This window comes from Stomoxys calcitrans, chromosome 4 (assembly GCF_963082655.1).
Source record: "Stomoxys calcitrans chromosome 4, idStoCalc2.1, whole genome shotgun sequence".
NCBI lineage: Eukaryota > Metazoa > Arthropoda > Insecta > Diptera > Muscidae > Stomoxys > Stomoxys calcitrans.
Window position 1 is genome coordinate 40,261,154 of NC_081555.1, and position 16,640 is coordinate 40,277,793.

At 38.8% G+C, this 16,640-nt stretch overlaps 2 protein-coding genes across 2 annotated transcripts; both read right to left on the minus strand.

The window, feature by feature from the left end:
- Positions 1–1,982: 1,982 nt before the first annotated feature.
- On the minus strand, positions 1,983–4,950 carry LOC106084317 (27 kDa hemolymph protein). The gene has a single exon (XM_013247903.2). It carries the CDS (start codon positions 4,558–4,560, stop codon positions 3,655–3,657), a length of 906 nt encoding a protein of 301 aa, XP_013103357.1. The 5' UTR covers positions 4,561–4,950; the 3' UTR covers positions 1,983–3,654.
- A 3,518-nt stretch (positions 4,951–8,468) lies between these two features.
- LOC106084315 (1-phosphatidylinositol 4,5-bisphosphate phosphodiesterase gamma-1) lies at positions 8,469–15,211 on the minus strand. The gene is made up of 3 exons (XM_013247901.2): positions 13,121–15,211; positions 10,062–10,915; positions 8,469–9,995 (listed from the first exon to the last, which is right to left on the minus strand). The coding sequence occupies exons 1-3, from the start codon at positions 14,892–14,894 to the stop codon at positions 8,886–8,888; spliced, it is 3,738 nt and encodes a 1,245-aa protein (XP_013103355.2). The 5' UTR covers positions 14,895–15,211; the 3' UTR covers positions 8,469–8,885.
- Between the last annotated feature and the right edge of the window lie 1,429 nt (positions 15,212–16,640).

Below are 16,640 nucleotides of genomic sequence, written 5' to 3' on the forward strand. Positions count from 1 at the left end.
ATATGGGATATATGTTAAATAAATTATTGGCCGTTTTAGATCAAGCTTCCCATTTATGCTAGGTCAGGTCAATACAAAACTCTACGTAGAAAAATACAGCCAAATCGTATAAAAAAATTCGGGTAATCGGGTTATATGGGTGCTAAGCGGTGATTTTTTAAGAGCTATAGGAAAGTTTAAAAAAAAAAAACACAGAATTCAGAAAAATGGATGCTATCTTTATTGGAATCTATAGCACGGTCTATATAATTTAATATTTGAAGATTATTTCTTGCAAATGTTGACCGTGACTGCGTCTCATCCGCTTAGTCCAATTTTGGCATACTCTTTTCAACATTTATCTCACGAACAAATGCTTCAATGTTTTCTTCCATTGCGTCAATTGAAGCGGGCTTTTCTGAATAAACGTAAGCTTTAACATATCCCCACAAAAATTTTTTCCTGAAATTTGGGACAGTGAGTTGTGTTAGGCCAGTCAACCTCCTTCTTCAATTTGGCCCAGGTCGGTCCAGATTCAGATTTGCTGACATATAGACCGATCTCTAGATTTAAGGGTTTGGGCCCATAAAAGGCGCATTTATTGTCCGATGTCGCCGAAATTTGTGACAGTGAGTTAAGTAAGGCTCCTTGATTTATTCTTGGAATATGGCACAGATGGGTCTAGATTTGGATATAGCTACCACATAGACCGATCTCTCGAATTAAGGTTTGGGGCCATAAAAGGCGCATTTATTGTCCGATTTCGCCGAAATTTGGGACAGTGAGTTGCGTTAGGCCAGTTCACAACTTTCTGCAATTTGGCCCAGATCGGTTCAGATTTGGATATAGCTGCCATATAGACCGATCTCTCGATTTAAGGTTTCGGGCCCATAAAAGGGTCATTTATTGTCCGATGTCGCCAAAACTTTAAACAGTGGGTTAAGTTAGGTCCCTCGACATATTCCTGGAATATGGCACAGATAGGTCCAGATTTGGATATAGCTGCCATATAGACCGATCTCTCGATTTAAGGTCTTGGGGCCATAAAAGGCGCATTTATTGCCCCATTTCGTCGAAATTTGGGACAGTGAGTTGCGTTAGCCCATCCGACAACTGTTTGCAATTTGGCCTAGATCAGTTCAGATTTGAATAAAGCTGCCATATAGACCGATCTCTCGATTTAAGGTTTTGGGACCCATAAAAGGCGCATTTATAATCCGATTTCGCTGAAATTTGGGACTGTGAGTTGTGTTAGGCCTCTCGACATCCCTCTTCAATTTGGCACAGATCGGTTCAGATTTGGATATAGCTGCCATATAGACTGATCTCTCGATATAAAGTCTTGGCCCCATAAAGGGTTCATTTATAATCCGATTTCGTTGAAATTTGACACAGTGACTTATGTTAGGCTTGTCGAAAATACCAATATTTTGTTCTACGAAATTGTACAATGACTTGTACTTATTGATCTATCAATATCCGTGTCGAATTTGGTCCAAATCGGACCATATTTCGATAAAGCTGCTATGGGCGCAAAAATTATGCATTTTTCACCGGATTATGACAAAAGGTGGTTTATGTGTATACACGAGTTGGTCGGTATCCAAAGTTCGGCCCGGCCGAAAACATTTTATAAACAATAAAACAGGATTCCATGAATATAATAAATACAATTATAAATTTTATGAAATTTTTTCTTAAATATTATGAAATAATACTCATAAATGTTATGAAAGTTTTTCATATATGTTTGTTAGACTTTCATAAATATTATGACCTGTTTCATTGAATTGAGATTTATGAAACGTGTTTCATAAATGCTATGAAAAGTTTCATTGGGACATATTTAAACATTTTTTTTAATAAATGTTATAGACAAAATCATTAATATCATGAACATTTTCATTTCTGTGTATTTCCTTGCATGTGTGTCCCATAATAATATCAAAATACTTACTCATGTACGAAAACCTTGGTAGAATAGAACGACATTAGTAACTATTTTTTTTTCTTTCGAATTTATTTAATTTCAAAAAAAACTAATTATTTCAAATACATTAATACAAAAAATAGTCGAGTTGAAGCAATTTATGTATGTAGATATGCTTTAAAAAAAAAAAAAACAAATAAAAGAATTATAGAATTTTAAAACAAAATAAAAAAGAGTCCATTATGCTGTAATTATTATCTTTAACTTATGATTCAGAAAATATTCCTTTAGCTGATACAGCTCAGCTTAAATTAGTCATATGAATTTTGTTGTAAGACAATACAACAGCAGCAGCAGCACCATCAACAATAATATACACCAAGGATTGAACGAACGATTGAGTGATTGCTTGCCCCTTTGTGATTGTTTTCGTTGAGGAAAATATATAAATGTGTATATACGCGAGATTACATTTGAAAATAAAAATTGCAGAGAATTCAATTGATAAGGAGATTTCGTATAGAATGTACGTACAAAATGTTTATATTGTTCCTATATAGATTTTTTTTGTTTTGCTTTGTTTTTCGTTATTTGTTTGTTTTTTTCATCTAAGTATCCTTAAATTTTGAGATTACTAAATATTAACTTGCGAATTTAGAGCATAGTGTTACTAGTAAACAATATTTGTCATTGGCAAACATTTGTTTACATGTCAGCGTTACAATTTCAACGCTTACAATTAGATTTCTATTTAAATTAAGTAAACTTTGATACTTATTCAACTATATGTAATTATAATTTTTGTTCACCTAACGGGGATAGATAGATAGATAGGTAGGTAGATGGAGTTTGGTTAGGAACCAACTACATGGCCAGCTCTATATGCATGAAAATAACATATCAATCTGTGTGTGAATTTCATAAAAAGGTGCAAGGTCGTTTGTTGTTGTTTTATGGGTAATTTAACATTTCTTAGTTTTGGAATTTCATTATACGCCTGTATAAATGAATGTGTGGGTATGTGGTCCAATTCAAATACCCACAATGTTCTCTTCCATATTTATTTTCAATTCATTTTTGTTTCGTGTATATATATAAAACTCTAGTGGCGATAACAAATGTGACAATTTAACTTTTTGAATATTCAAAAAGCAGCAAAGAAGTCTGCTTATATACTTTTTTCAAATCAAAAATTGTTTTTGCCAAGCATAGGCAGACAGACATACATCAATCTGATTGCTGAAAATAAATGAATTGACATAGAGAGCATAATGTAATTAAATAAAGAGAAAAGGTCAAGTGTATTGAGTTCGTTTTGAACAAACATAGGAACCCATCGAACTGTACTGAGAAACACACCTGCTGCCAAAGAGTATAGTGTAGTTATTTGCAAAATGCAATCATGTTTTGGGATTTCAATAGAAACTATTCGTTGCACCACAATTTCACATCACTTTATTTCAATAAAGGATTTGTTTTTGTGTTTTATAGACTGTTCACTCACTTTTTTTTAGTTGGATGATTTTGCTATAACAAAAAGTGTCACCATCCCGCTCTCTATATCTCCCCCTCCTTTAGTTTCTTTTTTCTACATTCTTTTTTTCTATAAACTATTAGTACTTTTAACCGGTAGCTAACCCTGAAATTACGAAAACTGAGAATATAGGCTACAAACCAAAAAAAAAAGAAGTATATAATTATATATGTATGTTAATATAAAGACTGAGGAAAATGGTGCCTACATTTTAAACAAACTGCTTACGTTTCAAGTACGTCACTAACTGTATGAATATTATGAAGAAGATCGCTTGCATACTTAATGTACCAGCATTGTTGGCCGTTCCACTAATGCCAGTCTGTTTATGGGCTTTGGCTGTGCGGCAAATGGTTTCATTTTTAATGAACCGAAACATGGATTCGGCAATGTTGGCCGGTGTTGTGTCATTACAGGTCTCTAGTTTCCTAACAATGCATGCTTCCAATTGTTCAATGTCATCACATTGTTGCGTGCCCATGACTAGTTTGGGCAAAGTCTTGACATTATCTATGCCCTCGGCTGGTACATAACCAGAGAATGTGCTATTAATGCAGTTTTGTATGCCATCCTTGTTGGCTTCCAAGCATTCGGGACCCTTTTCGGCAATGAAGAGTGCAATTTGGTCACCATCCTTGTGGCATACAAAGTTGAGAAGGCTCTTAACAATACGCATTAGAACATTTTGACTCTCGCGCTCCTCTTCGTCCAGACAGGGGGTTATTTTCGAACTGAACGTTTCAATGCAGGCTATGGCCTGAGGTTTTTTTGAACAATACTTGTTGAACACCACATCCAGATCGCCGTTTGGTGAGGCAATGTTGATTTCCTCTTGTATAGCGGTAAAATTGATTATGCCATTAACACATTCGGCCAATGTCATGGTTGATGCTTCGATCTCGTCGAAGGCTGCTGTACCGTTTTCCTTGCCAGCCTGTTGTATGCATTTGTCTTTGATCAATGTTTTGGCATCGTCTAGGGTAAGATTGGTCTTGGGCAACTCTGCGGGTAATTGATTTTGTAAATCATTTACGTTTATGTTGCTCAAATCTAGTTCGGCCTGTACTGTCATGAATGCAACCGCAAAGAACACGAAAACCAAAGTTGGCACTTCCATGATAGAATCTTCAATTGGCTATAGGTCTTCCCAAGCTAATGTTCTATGTATGAATCACAGCGTCTGCCTTTTTTATTTATGCCAACCCGTTTCGCAATATAAATTTTTGCTGACTTTAGAAACAGAGTAACGTGAGTTAGCGAATCAATAACGACCGGAGAATGTCACTGCATTTGTTTCCATTCAGCTATTCGGTTGAGTGTTATAGAGGAACTGAAACTGTCGCACTTTGACTTTTGTGGTTTAACTTGCTTTGTGCTTTGTTTGCCTGCCTCTCTGTTGTTCTGCTCAGCTCTGCAATATGATGTGTTTGTCGAGATTGAGTGTCGTGCACTCCTTCCCACTCGTTAACTGTGAGAGCGATAAGATTTCTATATATGCACTAATTTAATTAGAATATAATATTTGTATTTGACTTTTTATAATTGCTTTTGTGTGTTTCTTTTTTAATCGTACACCTTACCTCTTTTTTCCTTTATTCCAAAAAAACAATACAAAAAAAACCTCCGTGAAGATAACGATGTCGGCAGCTTTCGATAACACAAAAAATTCTTAAATCACAGGGTGACACATAGTAACAAAAAACCAAATGTACAGAAATTAACAAACTTTTTGTTAATTTCTTCTAAATAGAAACCTTCCAGATTTCTATTTAGAACTGGAGGGCAGGACACTAAATCCAGTATGGAGGCCATAAATGGACTTCGTTCAAAAATGCGTATATCAAATCAAAGAAGAGTTCAATACCTTAAATTTGGTATACCACACTTACTCTAGAACTATTTTTCGTAGAACAATTTCTCCAGATTTCTGTTGCAAAACTTGAGGGCTGGACACAAAGTTCAGTCTGGAGACCACATTGAATTGTGTGTCCTGCCCTCAAGTTTCGAAACACAAATCTGGAAGGTTTCTTCTACGAACAACAGTTCTGGAGTGTTGTATACCAAATGAAAGGTACTGATCTCTTGATCCCTTTAATTTGGCATATTCACTTTGTTGAAGGAAGTCCATTTAAGGCCTCCAGAATGGAGATAGTTTATTCACAATTTAATATTCTAAAGACAAAAGCTAAAAAATTTCTGTACATTTTGAGTTTTTTATGTTAATGACACCCTGTAGTATTGCCATCGTGTGTTATCGTTTATCTTTAATAACTTCACGCAGGTTGTATTATTCAAGCATCGCTAATTGAAATCGAAGTGTACAATAAGCAAGATAGATTAATAAAGGTAAACCATGTTTAGATTTGCAACAAATTTCTTTCGAAATTCAAATGCAACACTACATTATGGTGGCAGACCAGGCTGAAGAAAGACTCCATTGGGTCAGTCCGGTACGTACAACCGGCTGTAATAGGTATGACACTGCGTTTGTGTCTAATACCGGTTATTATCGGTATTTTCTACAACACAACAAGTCTACATCTACCAATTCCTTACTGAAATTATAAAATTTTGTAATAAAAGTGCCTCACCAAATTAATTGCTGACCACAATATACATGTTGTTGGGCATTTGACGCTACCTTTTATAATTGTGAAATAGTAGTTTCGTTGTTGAGCTAGTGAAGCTATTTCTTAATTGAACCATGAGTGAAATATCGAATCTCCCCAAAGAGGTGTGGCAGTGCGCGCACGCCGATCGGATTCGGCTATAACAAGGAGGCCTCTTATTATTGAACTTAAACTTGAATCGGACAGCACTCATTGATATGTGACAATTTTGCCCCTGGTCCTTAATAGAAAGTTTTTGGGCAAATTAGCATTTGTGTTGAATTTGCTCTGGATAGAGTTTCAGTGTAAATTTGTCCTGGGTCGTTATCGACATCATGCGATAACAAATAATAATAATCGATAAATCGTGATCTGCACTGTAAGTTTAAAAATAAAACAAATAAAACAGATGTTCTTTCATAAACCCCAAATTTCAAAGATAGATAAACATCGGTTCATCTATATTCGAAAAGTCGATTAATACCGTGTTTTACTCAACTTATATATTTCTGTGATGTATTTGCGAGATGATATAGGGATAGAAGTGCAGTTTATGGGGAAAATTTCAAAAGATCCAATTTTTTTGCATACCCCCTAAAATGACATCAGGAACACGAATATGAAGTTCGTTTATAGGGCTCGAACCTGGGCCCCAAACGGGCCTTCCCCCATCAAGTGGTTTTCAAATTACAGGTAAGTTCGTTTCAAGCTATTGTTTACTCAAAGGCGCCAATAACTCGCTTTGGGCTGAACTCTATTTTACGGGGTAAAATTGCAAATTTTGCCCATGAACATTCCACTAAGGAACAGGGGCAATCTTCTTACATATCAATGAGTGCAGTCCGATTCAAGTTTAAGCTCAATGATAAGGGACCTCCTTTTTATAGCCGAGTCCGAACGGCGTGCCGCAGAGCGACACCTCTTTGGAGAGAAGTTTTACATGGCATAGTACCTCACAAATTTTGCCAGCATTAGGAGGGGAAAACCACTGCTGAATATTTTTTCTGATGGTCTCGCCAGGATTCGAACCCGGGCTTTCAGCGTCATAGGCGGACATGCTAACCTCTGCGCTACGGTGGCCTCTATGGTATGGTGGTATTTTACGAGGTAGTTCGGGAAAAAATCTAATTTTTTGCATACCCTCCTAATTTTGACCCCAGAACCCGAATATGAAGTCCATTTTTGGGGCTCGGGCCTTTGGACCCCCCTAAGGCGAGCGAAAAGCTGTGAATTTATATGATTCCTTGCACCCTCCTCCAGAAGTAGAAGAAGAACCCAATGCAGATCCGGATTCTAATGATTTGGAGGGTTCAAATTTGGAAAATTTTAATATTAAGTAATATTTTGGTATACATTTTTCAAATTTGGTATCTTCAAACCAGTGAGAAGTGGCAACACAGCACAAAATAGCCAATTTCGTGAGATGGAAGGGTACTCACTATTATAAAACTCCTGAAGGGGATTAAAATTTGACTATCACCTTCACGTGGTAATCCCTGGGTAACGCGATAGCAATAAAAATTTCATAAATTTTACAAGGGTAAAAATTCTCAAGACCCCATAGGTTCTTCCCGGGAAAATTTTGGACATTTTATTGCTTATTCGTAATCTACTAATCAATGCCTTTCATTTGATGCCTAGTTTGGACTACTTTCCCCAAGGGGGGTTTTGGACCCCACGGCCCCACCCCAAAAACGGACTTCATATTCGGGTTCCTGGCGTCAAAATTAGTGGGTATGCAAAAAATTAGTTATTTTTGCGGACAACGCCGTAAAATACAGTTTTGCCCGCCTTGCCATGTCGATATATAGCTCTCAGCTGAGCTTCTCAAGATAACTATAAATAGCACACAAATCGGACCTCAACGTTTCACTTCGTATGGTGCTGATAGTTATCGTGTACTGGTGCAGATGGACGGTAAACGGCCTTTCAGACGCTCCTTTCCGTGCGGGAACGGCGTCCCAGTCCCGATAAGTGAACATTTAGGTGGTGCTGGAGGCCCTGGCGTTGGGCCATGTGGTGTCAAGACTGGTTAGAAAATGCAAAGAGCTTCTTCGAACCTTGGGAAAGTCTGTCAGGCTCTGAATGCTGACGTGCAACGAGCTGACCAGGAATATATAGCTGATTGGCACAGCTCTTGCTAAGGAATGTGTGAGCCCTCCCCTGGACAATGCCCTCGCCAATGTCGGATCCTGCCTGGTTCTCTATTTTTCTATCATGTGCGTTACCTCTGCATCTCTTTGGCTTCTTTTTATCGTCTACCTTCTTCTAGAGGGTTCACAAGGGGCCCTAGGTTTCCGAACGAAGCTTCAGACTTATATTATCCTCATCTTATGATGCATATGGTATTTATAGAAAGCCTCAATATGTAACAGTACATAAATTGAATATATATTTGCATTTTATCTTATAAGTTAATTATTGTTTTTAAGACACATTTGTTTGTTTGTTTTTTTTTTTCATATAAAAATATTGATTTTTTTTCAATACTATATATTTGTGTTAGTTGTAGTTGGGTGTGTTTCGTATCACTTTGGAAGCATTTGAAGAAAAAATTAGCTAAAAGTTAATTTACGATTTAAAAATGTTTAAAGAGTAATGGAAGTCAATGGAGAAAAATAGTGTATATGAACTAAAAGAGTAAAATATTATATAAAGTAAAATAAAAAAAATAAGTCTTTCGAGTTAATTTGTTCAAAAAATGTGTTAACTAAACACAGGCGACACATTACATACAACATTTTGTGCTATATATTGTAATAGTTAGGTTAAATGCTGAGTCCTAAAAACTCATTATTACTTTTGTAGTTCGTAGTTTGTGACAATGCTTAACTTAAAATCCTAATACAGCATGTGTTTCGGTGGCGGTCGTTGGTTGTTTGATGTCAACATGTATAAGTAAGGAGGATAGTTCCAGTTCTTCGCTGAATTTATTGCGTAAGGTTACACTGCGATAACCGGTCCTAATGCAGTTGAGAGGGTAGCATGCCTGTGCTATAAAGTGGGTCTCGGCAAACATGTCCTCATCCTGTATTTCAAAGCGCAACAGAGCAAAGTGAGGATTACGCACAGAGAATTCGCACATTTCATTCCAAACGGGATTAAAGCCATTCTCGCACACCTTGGTGCGATGTTTAACGCCCGTATCGAAACTGGCGCCAGCTATTTCAACAACAACCAAAGGATTACTGCATTTGCCGGCACGAAATAGATGTCTGGCAGCAATAATACGTATAGTGACTAACTTTTCCTCCAGAGGACTGATCGTTAGAGGATTGTTAGGATCGAATCCTTCCAGCTGCATAAACTTGGGCTTTAGCAGATAGCCACACATGCCATTATCGCGGAATTTGGCTTGATTTAGTTGCATGGCTTTATCCCCAGTTTGGTAATTCAAGGCAATCATTTGTGAACCGACATTCCAAAAAGGCACTGGATTGAAATTGGAAGAGTCCAAACGCTGTCCCTTCGGGTAGACACGACTAATTTGATGGCGATGGTAGGCTACAAACAGCAGGGTATTCTGTTGCACAAACTGTTTTTCGGCTTTTGTTTCGGGAAAGCTGGACATCTCGTAAAATACCCAGGAGTGTTCACGGAAAGGTACACTGCGGAAGTAGATAATCAAGTCTGACATTTCCTTGGCAACTCTAGCGGAACGCTCTTTTTTTCTTCTTTCGGTTGCTAACTGGTTGGCTATTACAGCTGCCTCCTGTATGGCCTTAAACCACTCGTATGCCTGTTCTTGATTGTCAAAGCCAATCACAAAGGAGTTTTGCATTGTTGGGGTTTGAATTTGAAGCTTCAACAAGATGCCGGGTTCATTGCATTCAAATAAGGAGGCAACGGCGCCATGTATCTCAATAGAGTCGGTGCGTGAAAACTGTTCATTGGTGGTCTCTTCATTGAAAGTGTTGTAGTCGTCGCAAACGGAGTCAATGACCTGAATGGGCAAACACGAGATTAGTCATATAGGATAAAATATAATTAAAGTAATAATTCCATTTACCTTAACATAATTTGCAGGTAAATGACGCTGTTTCATGCCTCCATAATCTCCCTTCCACCACATAGTGTTATTTCTTTGGACATTTGTAATGATTGCATGTTTTGGAAATGATAGTTCATCTGGCTTGTCCGCCTTGTAGCTGTACAGAGCCTTGCATGTGACCGTATCTTCAAGACTAGGATCCATATAGCTGGAGGCATCATTAAAATCGCCATTGCCATGATGATCCAGCGATGTTTGACAAGCCAAAAGTTTTTGCTTCAACAGCTCCTGGGACACGGGATACACTAGCTTAACATTACGATACAAAGGATTTCGCATGTAATGCTTCACCAGCGATACCAACGACTCAAACTGATTGGTATCGACCACAAATAAACGTCCTTCTTGCATAATCCGACAATGTTTAATTTTTCTATTTATGGTGAACGATATCACAAAGGCATTAGCACTTTGGACAGACGGCCTCACCAAAAATGAACCAACTTCCAATTTAATTAAAACCTGCTCTGCTTGCTCTTTGGTGGTATGCGGATGGAACCATTCTTGTGACTCGTGTTTTTTAGGCTGAGGCACAGGCTCCTTGAGAGTTATGGAAAATTCAGCACTTCTTAGCATATTCTTGCGATAGTAGACGATTAAAGAATACAAGGAATCAAATACGAAATTATCCACCAGATAATATTTAGTTGCGCCATTCTCATGCTTTAGCTTTATGCGACAATGATTTGGACCCCGTCTCCAAAATGAGAGACTATAATCACCAACAAAGGTAGCGGATTCGCGAACCAGAAATGTGCCATCGCCCAAATGTTTATAGGCCTCTAAAAGTTGGTCAGCTTCACTTCTGCCACCTGTAACATACGAAAGCGATAATAACTGCTACGGAGGTAAGAATAAATAAAAAGGAGTACATTTTTAATTTAATTTCATCTTGGTCGAACCGTCATAAACCCTTGGATTCTTTGAGACACCTGAAGACCTAAATTTTTTTATGGGATTGGTCGAAATTATGGCTCTCAACCCCGGAATTTCGATTATTGCCAGCCCCAAACATTTTTCGAAATGCCGAGGTGACCAATTTTAGGAGCCTGCCAAGAAGCACTTGGACCACCTAGAGCGTTGAAATTTTGCATATGATCTCGATGCGTTCTCAAATGGCATATTTTATTTACTAGTTTTTCGATTCTATCTTACTGTGCATAGCGGCGCTACTGATTATTTACCAGATGAGTCCTTCCTTGGTCGAAACTAGTTAGAAGATGCAATAAGCTTTTTCGATCCATGGGAAAGTGTATTGGCTATTTTGAGACCCGCGCCAGGTGAAGATGGGAATGAAGAGGCCGCTGGTTGCCGCAGATCGTGCCCTCTACTGCGCAAGCTTCTTGGTAGCGTGGACGCCTATGACGATGACTACGTGACTACCGAATGAATGTAGTCCTTGGAGAATGAACGCCTCTCATTGCACCTTAAGAAATCGACCTCCCCCGGCAAACCAGAGTAGTTCTGGATCAATTACATTCCGACAGATGCAACCGTCTCAACTCGTACAGAGCAAGGATTGATACCGACGTGTAAGATGTATGTCCCAATTGTGACCAGGGACCACACGACACACGCCACCTCACTCGACTCAGACCCAGATCCCTCTGGACGCACCCCATCTTAGTCGCAAAGTTTCTGGCTCCTATTGTGGAGTTTGCTTTTCTATTTTTCTCCGTCTTGTTTTTCTCTACTATACTCATCCCGGGCGAATAAAATGGACTTCAGGAACCTCATGTTGTTGTTGTTGTTAATATAGCCACATTTTCATGTGGAGGTGGCGATTCTCGCCAAGCTCTTGTAGGTGAGGAAAAGTTTAGCCATTGGTTATTTAAATGCGAGAATCATAGGCACTCAGTATTTGTGCAAGAGTAGGTGCCGGACTCTTACTGAAACTCTCCGCTCGTTACCGCTGATTGTCCCCGACTGCCGTTGCAGCTACACTGCATTCCACTATCTGCAACCTGTGGACGTGCCCGGTAGCTCGCCGCTAAGCTTCTCGTGACAGCAATGACCACACCACAAAAACTGGAGCTCAATGTTCCAGCCTATGTGGTGCTCGCAGCAATCCCGTGCCGGGTAACCTCATCTAATACCAAAGCAATCAGTCGGGTATAATGTACCGGGATTGGGCAAGTACCACTCCTGGTCAAGGGGAGAATGTTACTACTACTACTTCTAAGTTGCAAGTGAAATCAATATAAAAAGCCTCGTTTGAAAGTTGGATAGCCCTTAACACATTTGGCAAAGTAAGCATCAACCAAATTTTAGAAAAACTGTTCAAAATGTTTTAATGATGACTAGACCTTTACAGAACTATAGGATGACAAGAGGGTTAGGAACGTGGAGGGAATTCGGGCACGGAAAATGGAAAATTCATTGTTATTGTGTCTTCTCCTTATAACTGGAGGCAGTGACCCTGTGTCCATCGGGCCAATCCGGTACGTACAACCGGCTGCCATAAGATTGCCTTACGTTGCTGTGACCAGTCAGTGCTTCTATTAGCCCTTCGAACTATGAACATCACACGTCCTGGAACTTTGAGCTCTGGTTTGTGTTATGTTCATCATTATCACGTGAGGCTTAGCAGGGAGCTACCGTGCGCGTCTACATGCTGCGGATATTGAAATACTCCATACTGAGTATCTGCAATTGCAGTCGCGGACAATCATCGGTATCGAGTTGAGAGTCTCAGAGAGAAGCAGGGCAGGCAGGAGAGTTACTGGCGTCTTTAAATAACCAAAGTCACGTTTTCGCGGCGATCGGACCTATGGACCGGAACGAACTGGCTTATCCAGGTGGCTTTAAAAGGATAGCTACCTACTCATGAAAATGTGGCTAATTTTTAAGAATATATCGTTATTTTAACAGAAGTACGGACAACGTGACGGTCGTGGCTAGGTCTCTTTATAATCAGTACCTATTATTTTAGGCCTTAAATAACTAAAGTTCCATAGTCGCATTGGCCTTATTCTTCCAATTAGTAATAGATAGTAAATAGAATTCATAAAACTTACCTTCCAATTTGCCATGGAACCAATTTTCCCCAAAGTGCAGTTCATCATTTATGGAATTATCTTTGGCCTTGGGCATTAAAGCATTATTTGTAGATGCTAGCAATGCATTGTCATCATCATCTCCAGCAGCCGAATTTGTATCTTCGGTTTCTGAGGTGTAAATCAACTCCTGCTGTGTCAAAACAAAATGATATATATTCCAAACTTTATCCACAGGATCTTTAAAGTACAGTAGACCCTCTTTGACTACATTGCGTATGCCATCGTGGTCGTCGGGGCCTGAAATAGAGCCACGACTTCCCGAAGATGTGAGCAGGGTCGAAGAGTTGGAAGATGCTGCAGCTAACGATGTCGAGTCCTCGTATTCCGGCAACTTTTTATGTTTCAATATAATCTTTCGCCTTAGCTGATGGGGCGAGGGCAACTGTGTTTCCGCCCGATCGCATCTTTGTGTTAGCAGCATGTCGCCAAAAACTTCACACAGGGCATGGGCCATATTCCTTTGCTGCTCCAAGGAACAATTCTGTTCTATGGACAGAATTACAGGAAACTCTGATGTTACAAAGGCATGTTCCTTTATTGTTTTAATGACATCTTTGAATTTAATCTTTGAGGTCATGGTATGGCCATGAAAAATATGAGGCAAGTTATCAGGACCATTCCAGCAATCTAGTTCGATGCAACGGCAACCCATACGCAATGCGCGCGCATAGGCCTCACAGGAGGACTCCGAGGAGAACTGATCGCCTGTTAGATATGTGTTGTGGGATGATGCTATCCAATAGTTGGACAATGGCTGTTTCATGTCCATGTAAGTACGGTCGCATTCTCTGTCCCACAAATCATTGTGCTTGGAGAACAGGTAGTCTAGGAATTCACTGATGGTGAAGTATGGATCGTGCACTTCACGTTCGATATCTTGTAGGAATTCTCGTATAAAATTAGAAACTGTGGCACTATCCCTTCCCATAGCTTCTCTTTGTTCTTTTTGTAGAAAATGCTCGAACTCTCTCAAGGTAACAATTTGACCATCTTTGGAATAGGCAAAATCTGCTCCTCCTGCTTGACTATGAAATAGGTCTTCTAGGAAACCTGCGGGTTGTATCAGTTTCCTATACAAGCGAGCAAAATCGTCAAAGCGCAAATCGTTTTTTCTGCGTATATCCTCCTCGGTAAAGCAATCCATCAACTTGGAGGTGGTCATTTTGCAACTAATACTGCCAAGGAATGCTTTAAAGTCTTTCACAGTCACTTGTCCTCCATCTTTGGACGACGACTGTGCGCTGGAGTTTTCGATGGCATAGAATTCTCGGCGCAGCCAACGTTCAACTTGCAGCGGGTACGAGGCATTAATAGTGTCCTGCACCATATAACGTAATCCCTTAACCCAATTTTCAGCTTCATGCTCCGACAACGCCACCACCGAAAACGTTTTCAGTTTGAATGAACTGCCGTGCAAAACAACAAAACATTTGCCCGATTCAAAACGTTTTGCCTCATCGGGGCAGTTGCGAAATTCCTTGGAGCTTTTGCCTACACGTATCTCTTTTATCTCCCTTAACTCCAGCGAACCCTCGTAGTCGACCCTTGTGTTGGCGGTAACTTGAGACCACAGCAGCTGGCGAGTTTCTCGAATAAGCATTAATCTTCTTTGCTCCGGTCTTCTTTGTTTGCTATAAAGTTTAGTTACTATTGTTCCCCGTTCTAGCATGCATATGATTTGCTCCATCTCGCCCAGTGTGGGCACACTTAGTGAACTGAAAAAGTTCATCATATTCAGATAATTTTGTGGATTCTATTTCCCTTGTATAGTCTATGGAGTTTTTAAAACTCTTTTGGTGCAATAGCACACAAAACGTTTTTCCTTTTTTGGTGCAATAGCACACAAAACGTTTTTCCTGCGTTTTTATCTCTTACTTTATCAAGTGAAAAGGTTTTCTATATGGTACTGATTTCCTGTGCTTGTCCAAAGCAACAAGTAAAAGTGATCGGCAGCTAACACCTCATCAAATATGTCACCGTATTGTTGTTGTAATTGTCCATATTTTATACAATTTTTATATATTTTTTGTTATAATTAATAAAAAAAAAAAACAATTGTTCTATTAATTTTTATAAATATAAAAGGCACTTATGTTTGTAAGATGTTAGTTTTAGAAATTAAAAAAAAAGAAAGTACAAAAACGAAGCAACAAGAACGAAAATCGGTGTTGCCACACCGCATTTAATGTCTAGGCTAGCATAGTTTTCCAGCTGTTGTATTTTTAGTGATGCCATTTCTATTAGTAATCGCACAGTGGGAAGAATTTGTTAAAATGTCGATTTAACACGATTATTTTAGTTATATTTTAGCACGATCCAAGTCATATGTACCGGAAATTTTCTAAATTGTAATAAAATTGTAATTTTATCATTAAGATTTTTGTAGTTTTTCAAAAAAAATAATCGAGAAAAACATGGGTTTTCAACGGTGAAAAACGAACATAGTATCAGGCATCTGGTAGGACGTTGATGTATTATGAAAACAGTGTCGGATTTAGAATACATCCCTGTTTCACACGAATTTACGCTAAGTGCCTTCGAAAAACTGCAACCGCCCCAAATCTTTATAGTTGTATTATAATATTCTTTTTATCTTCGTAGATAAACCCATACCTGATAACGTTAACTTTTTCATTTCTTCTTTAAATTGTATGTTTTCTTGCTGTAACTCTCGTATTTCATTTCTCATTTTAATCAAGTCTCCTTCTTTTGCGACATCCTTCAACTTCTCGTCAAACATTTCACCCAATTTGTCCCAAGAAAACACATTTTGTGCATTGGTACTCATATTGATGTTCGGAATACGCTTTTTTGGTGTGCTATCTGTTATTTCTGGAGATGTAGACTGTAAAGGTCGATTTGGACTCATTTATTAAAAAATTGTAGCATATCTTTAGGAGGAAAGTAAATTAACAACGTCAGTGTTGAAAAATGCACTAAAATCAGTGTTTTCTTATCGATAACACTCTTATTTCTTCATTGTTATTTTATAATGTTTCAAAAAAGCAATCACGAAGGCCACCGTAGCGTAGAGGATAGCATGTCCGCCTATGGCGCTGAACGCCTGGGTTCGAATCCTGGCGAGACCATCAGAAAAACTATATAGCGTTGGTTTTCCCCGCCTAATACTGGCATCATTTGTGAGGTACTATGCCATGAAAAACTCCTCTCCAAAGAGGTGTCGCACTGCGGCACGCCGTTCGGACTCGGCTATAAAAACGAGGCCCCTTATCATTGAGCTTCAAACTTGAATCGGACTGCATGTGAGAAGTTTGCTCCTGTTCCTTAGTGCAATGTTCATGGGCAAAATTTGCATTTGCAACCACGAAAAAAGGGGTTTCAACGGTGAAAAACGAACATAGTACCAGCCTAAAATTTACTTTGACTGAAACTGTTGTGATGGAGCAAAATGACAATTGTTAATTAGCTCTCCCGTATCTGTTGCTTTTATCGATTAATCGTGTTTTTATTTAATACC

Excerpts from the sequence above, each read along its gene's own strand:
- LOC106084317 (XM_013247903.2), bottom strand. The coding sequence starts at position 4,560 with ATGGAAGTGCCAACTTTGGTTTTCGTGTTCTTTGCGGTTGCATTCATG.
- LOC106084315 (XM_013247901.2), bottom strand. The coding sequence starts at position 14,894 with ATGATGAACTTTTTCAGTTCACTAAGTGTGCCCACACTGGGCGAGATG. Across the intron at positions 10,916-13,120 it reads GTTCCATGGCAAATTGGAAG|GTGGCAGAAGTGAAGCTGAC; the intron begins GTAAGTTTTATG and ends CGTATGTTACAG. Across the intron at positions 9,996-10,061 it reads TACCTGCAAATTATGTTAAG|GTCATTGACTCCGTTTGCGA; the intron begins GTAAATGGAATT and ends TTGCCCATTCAG.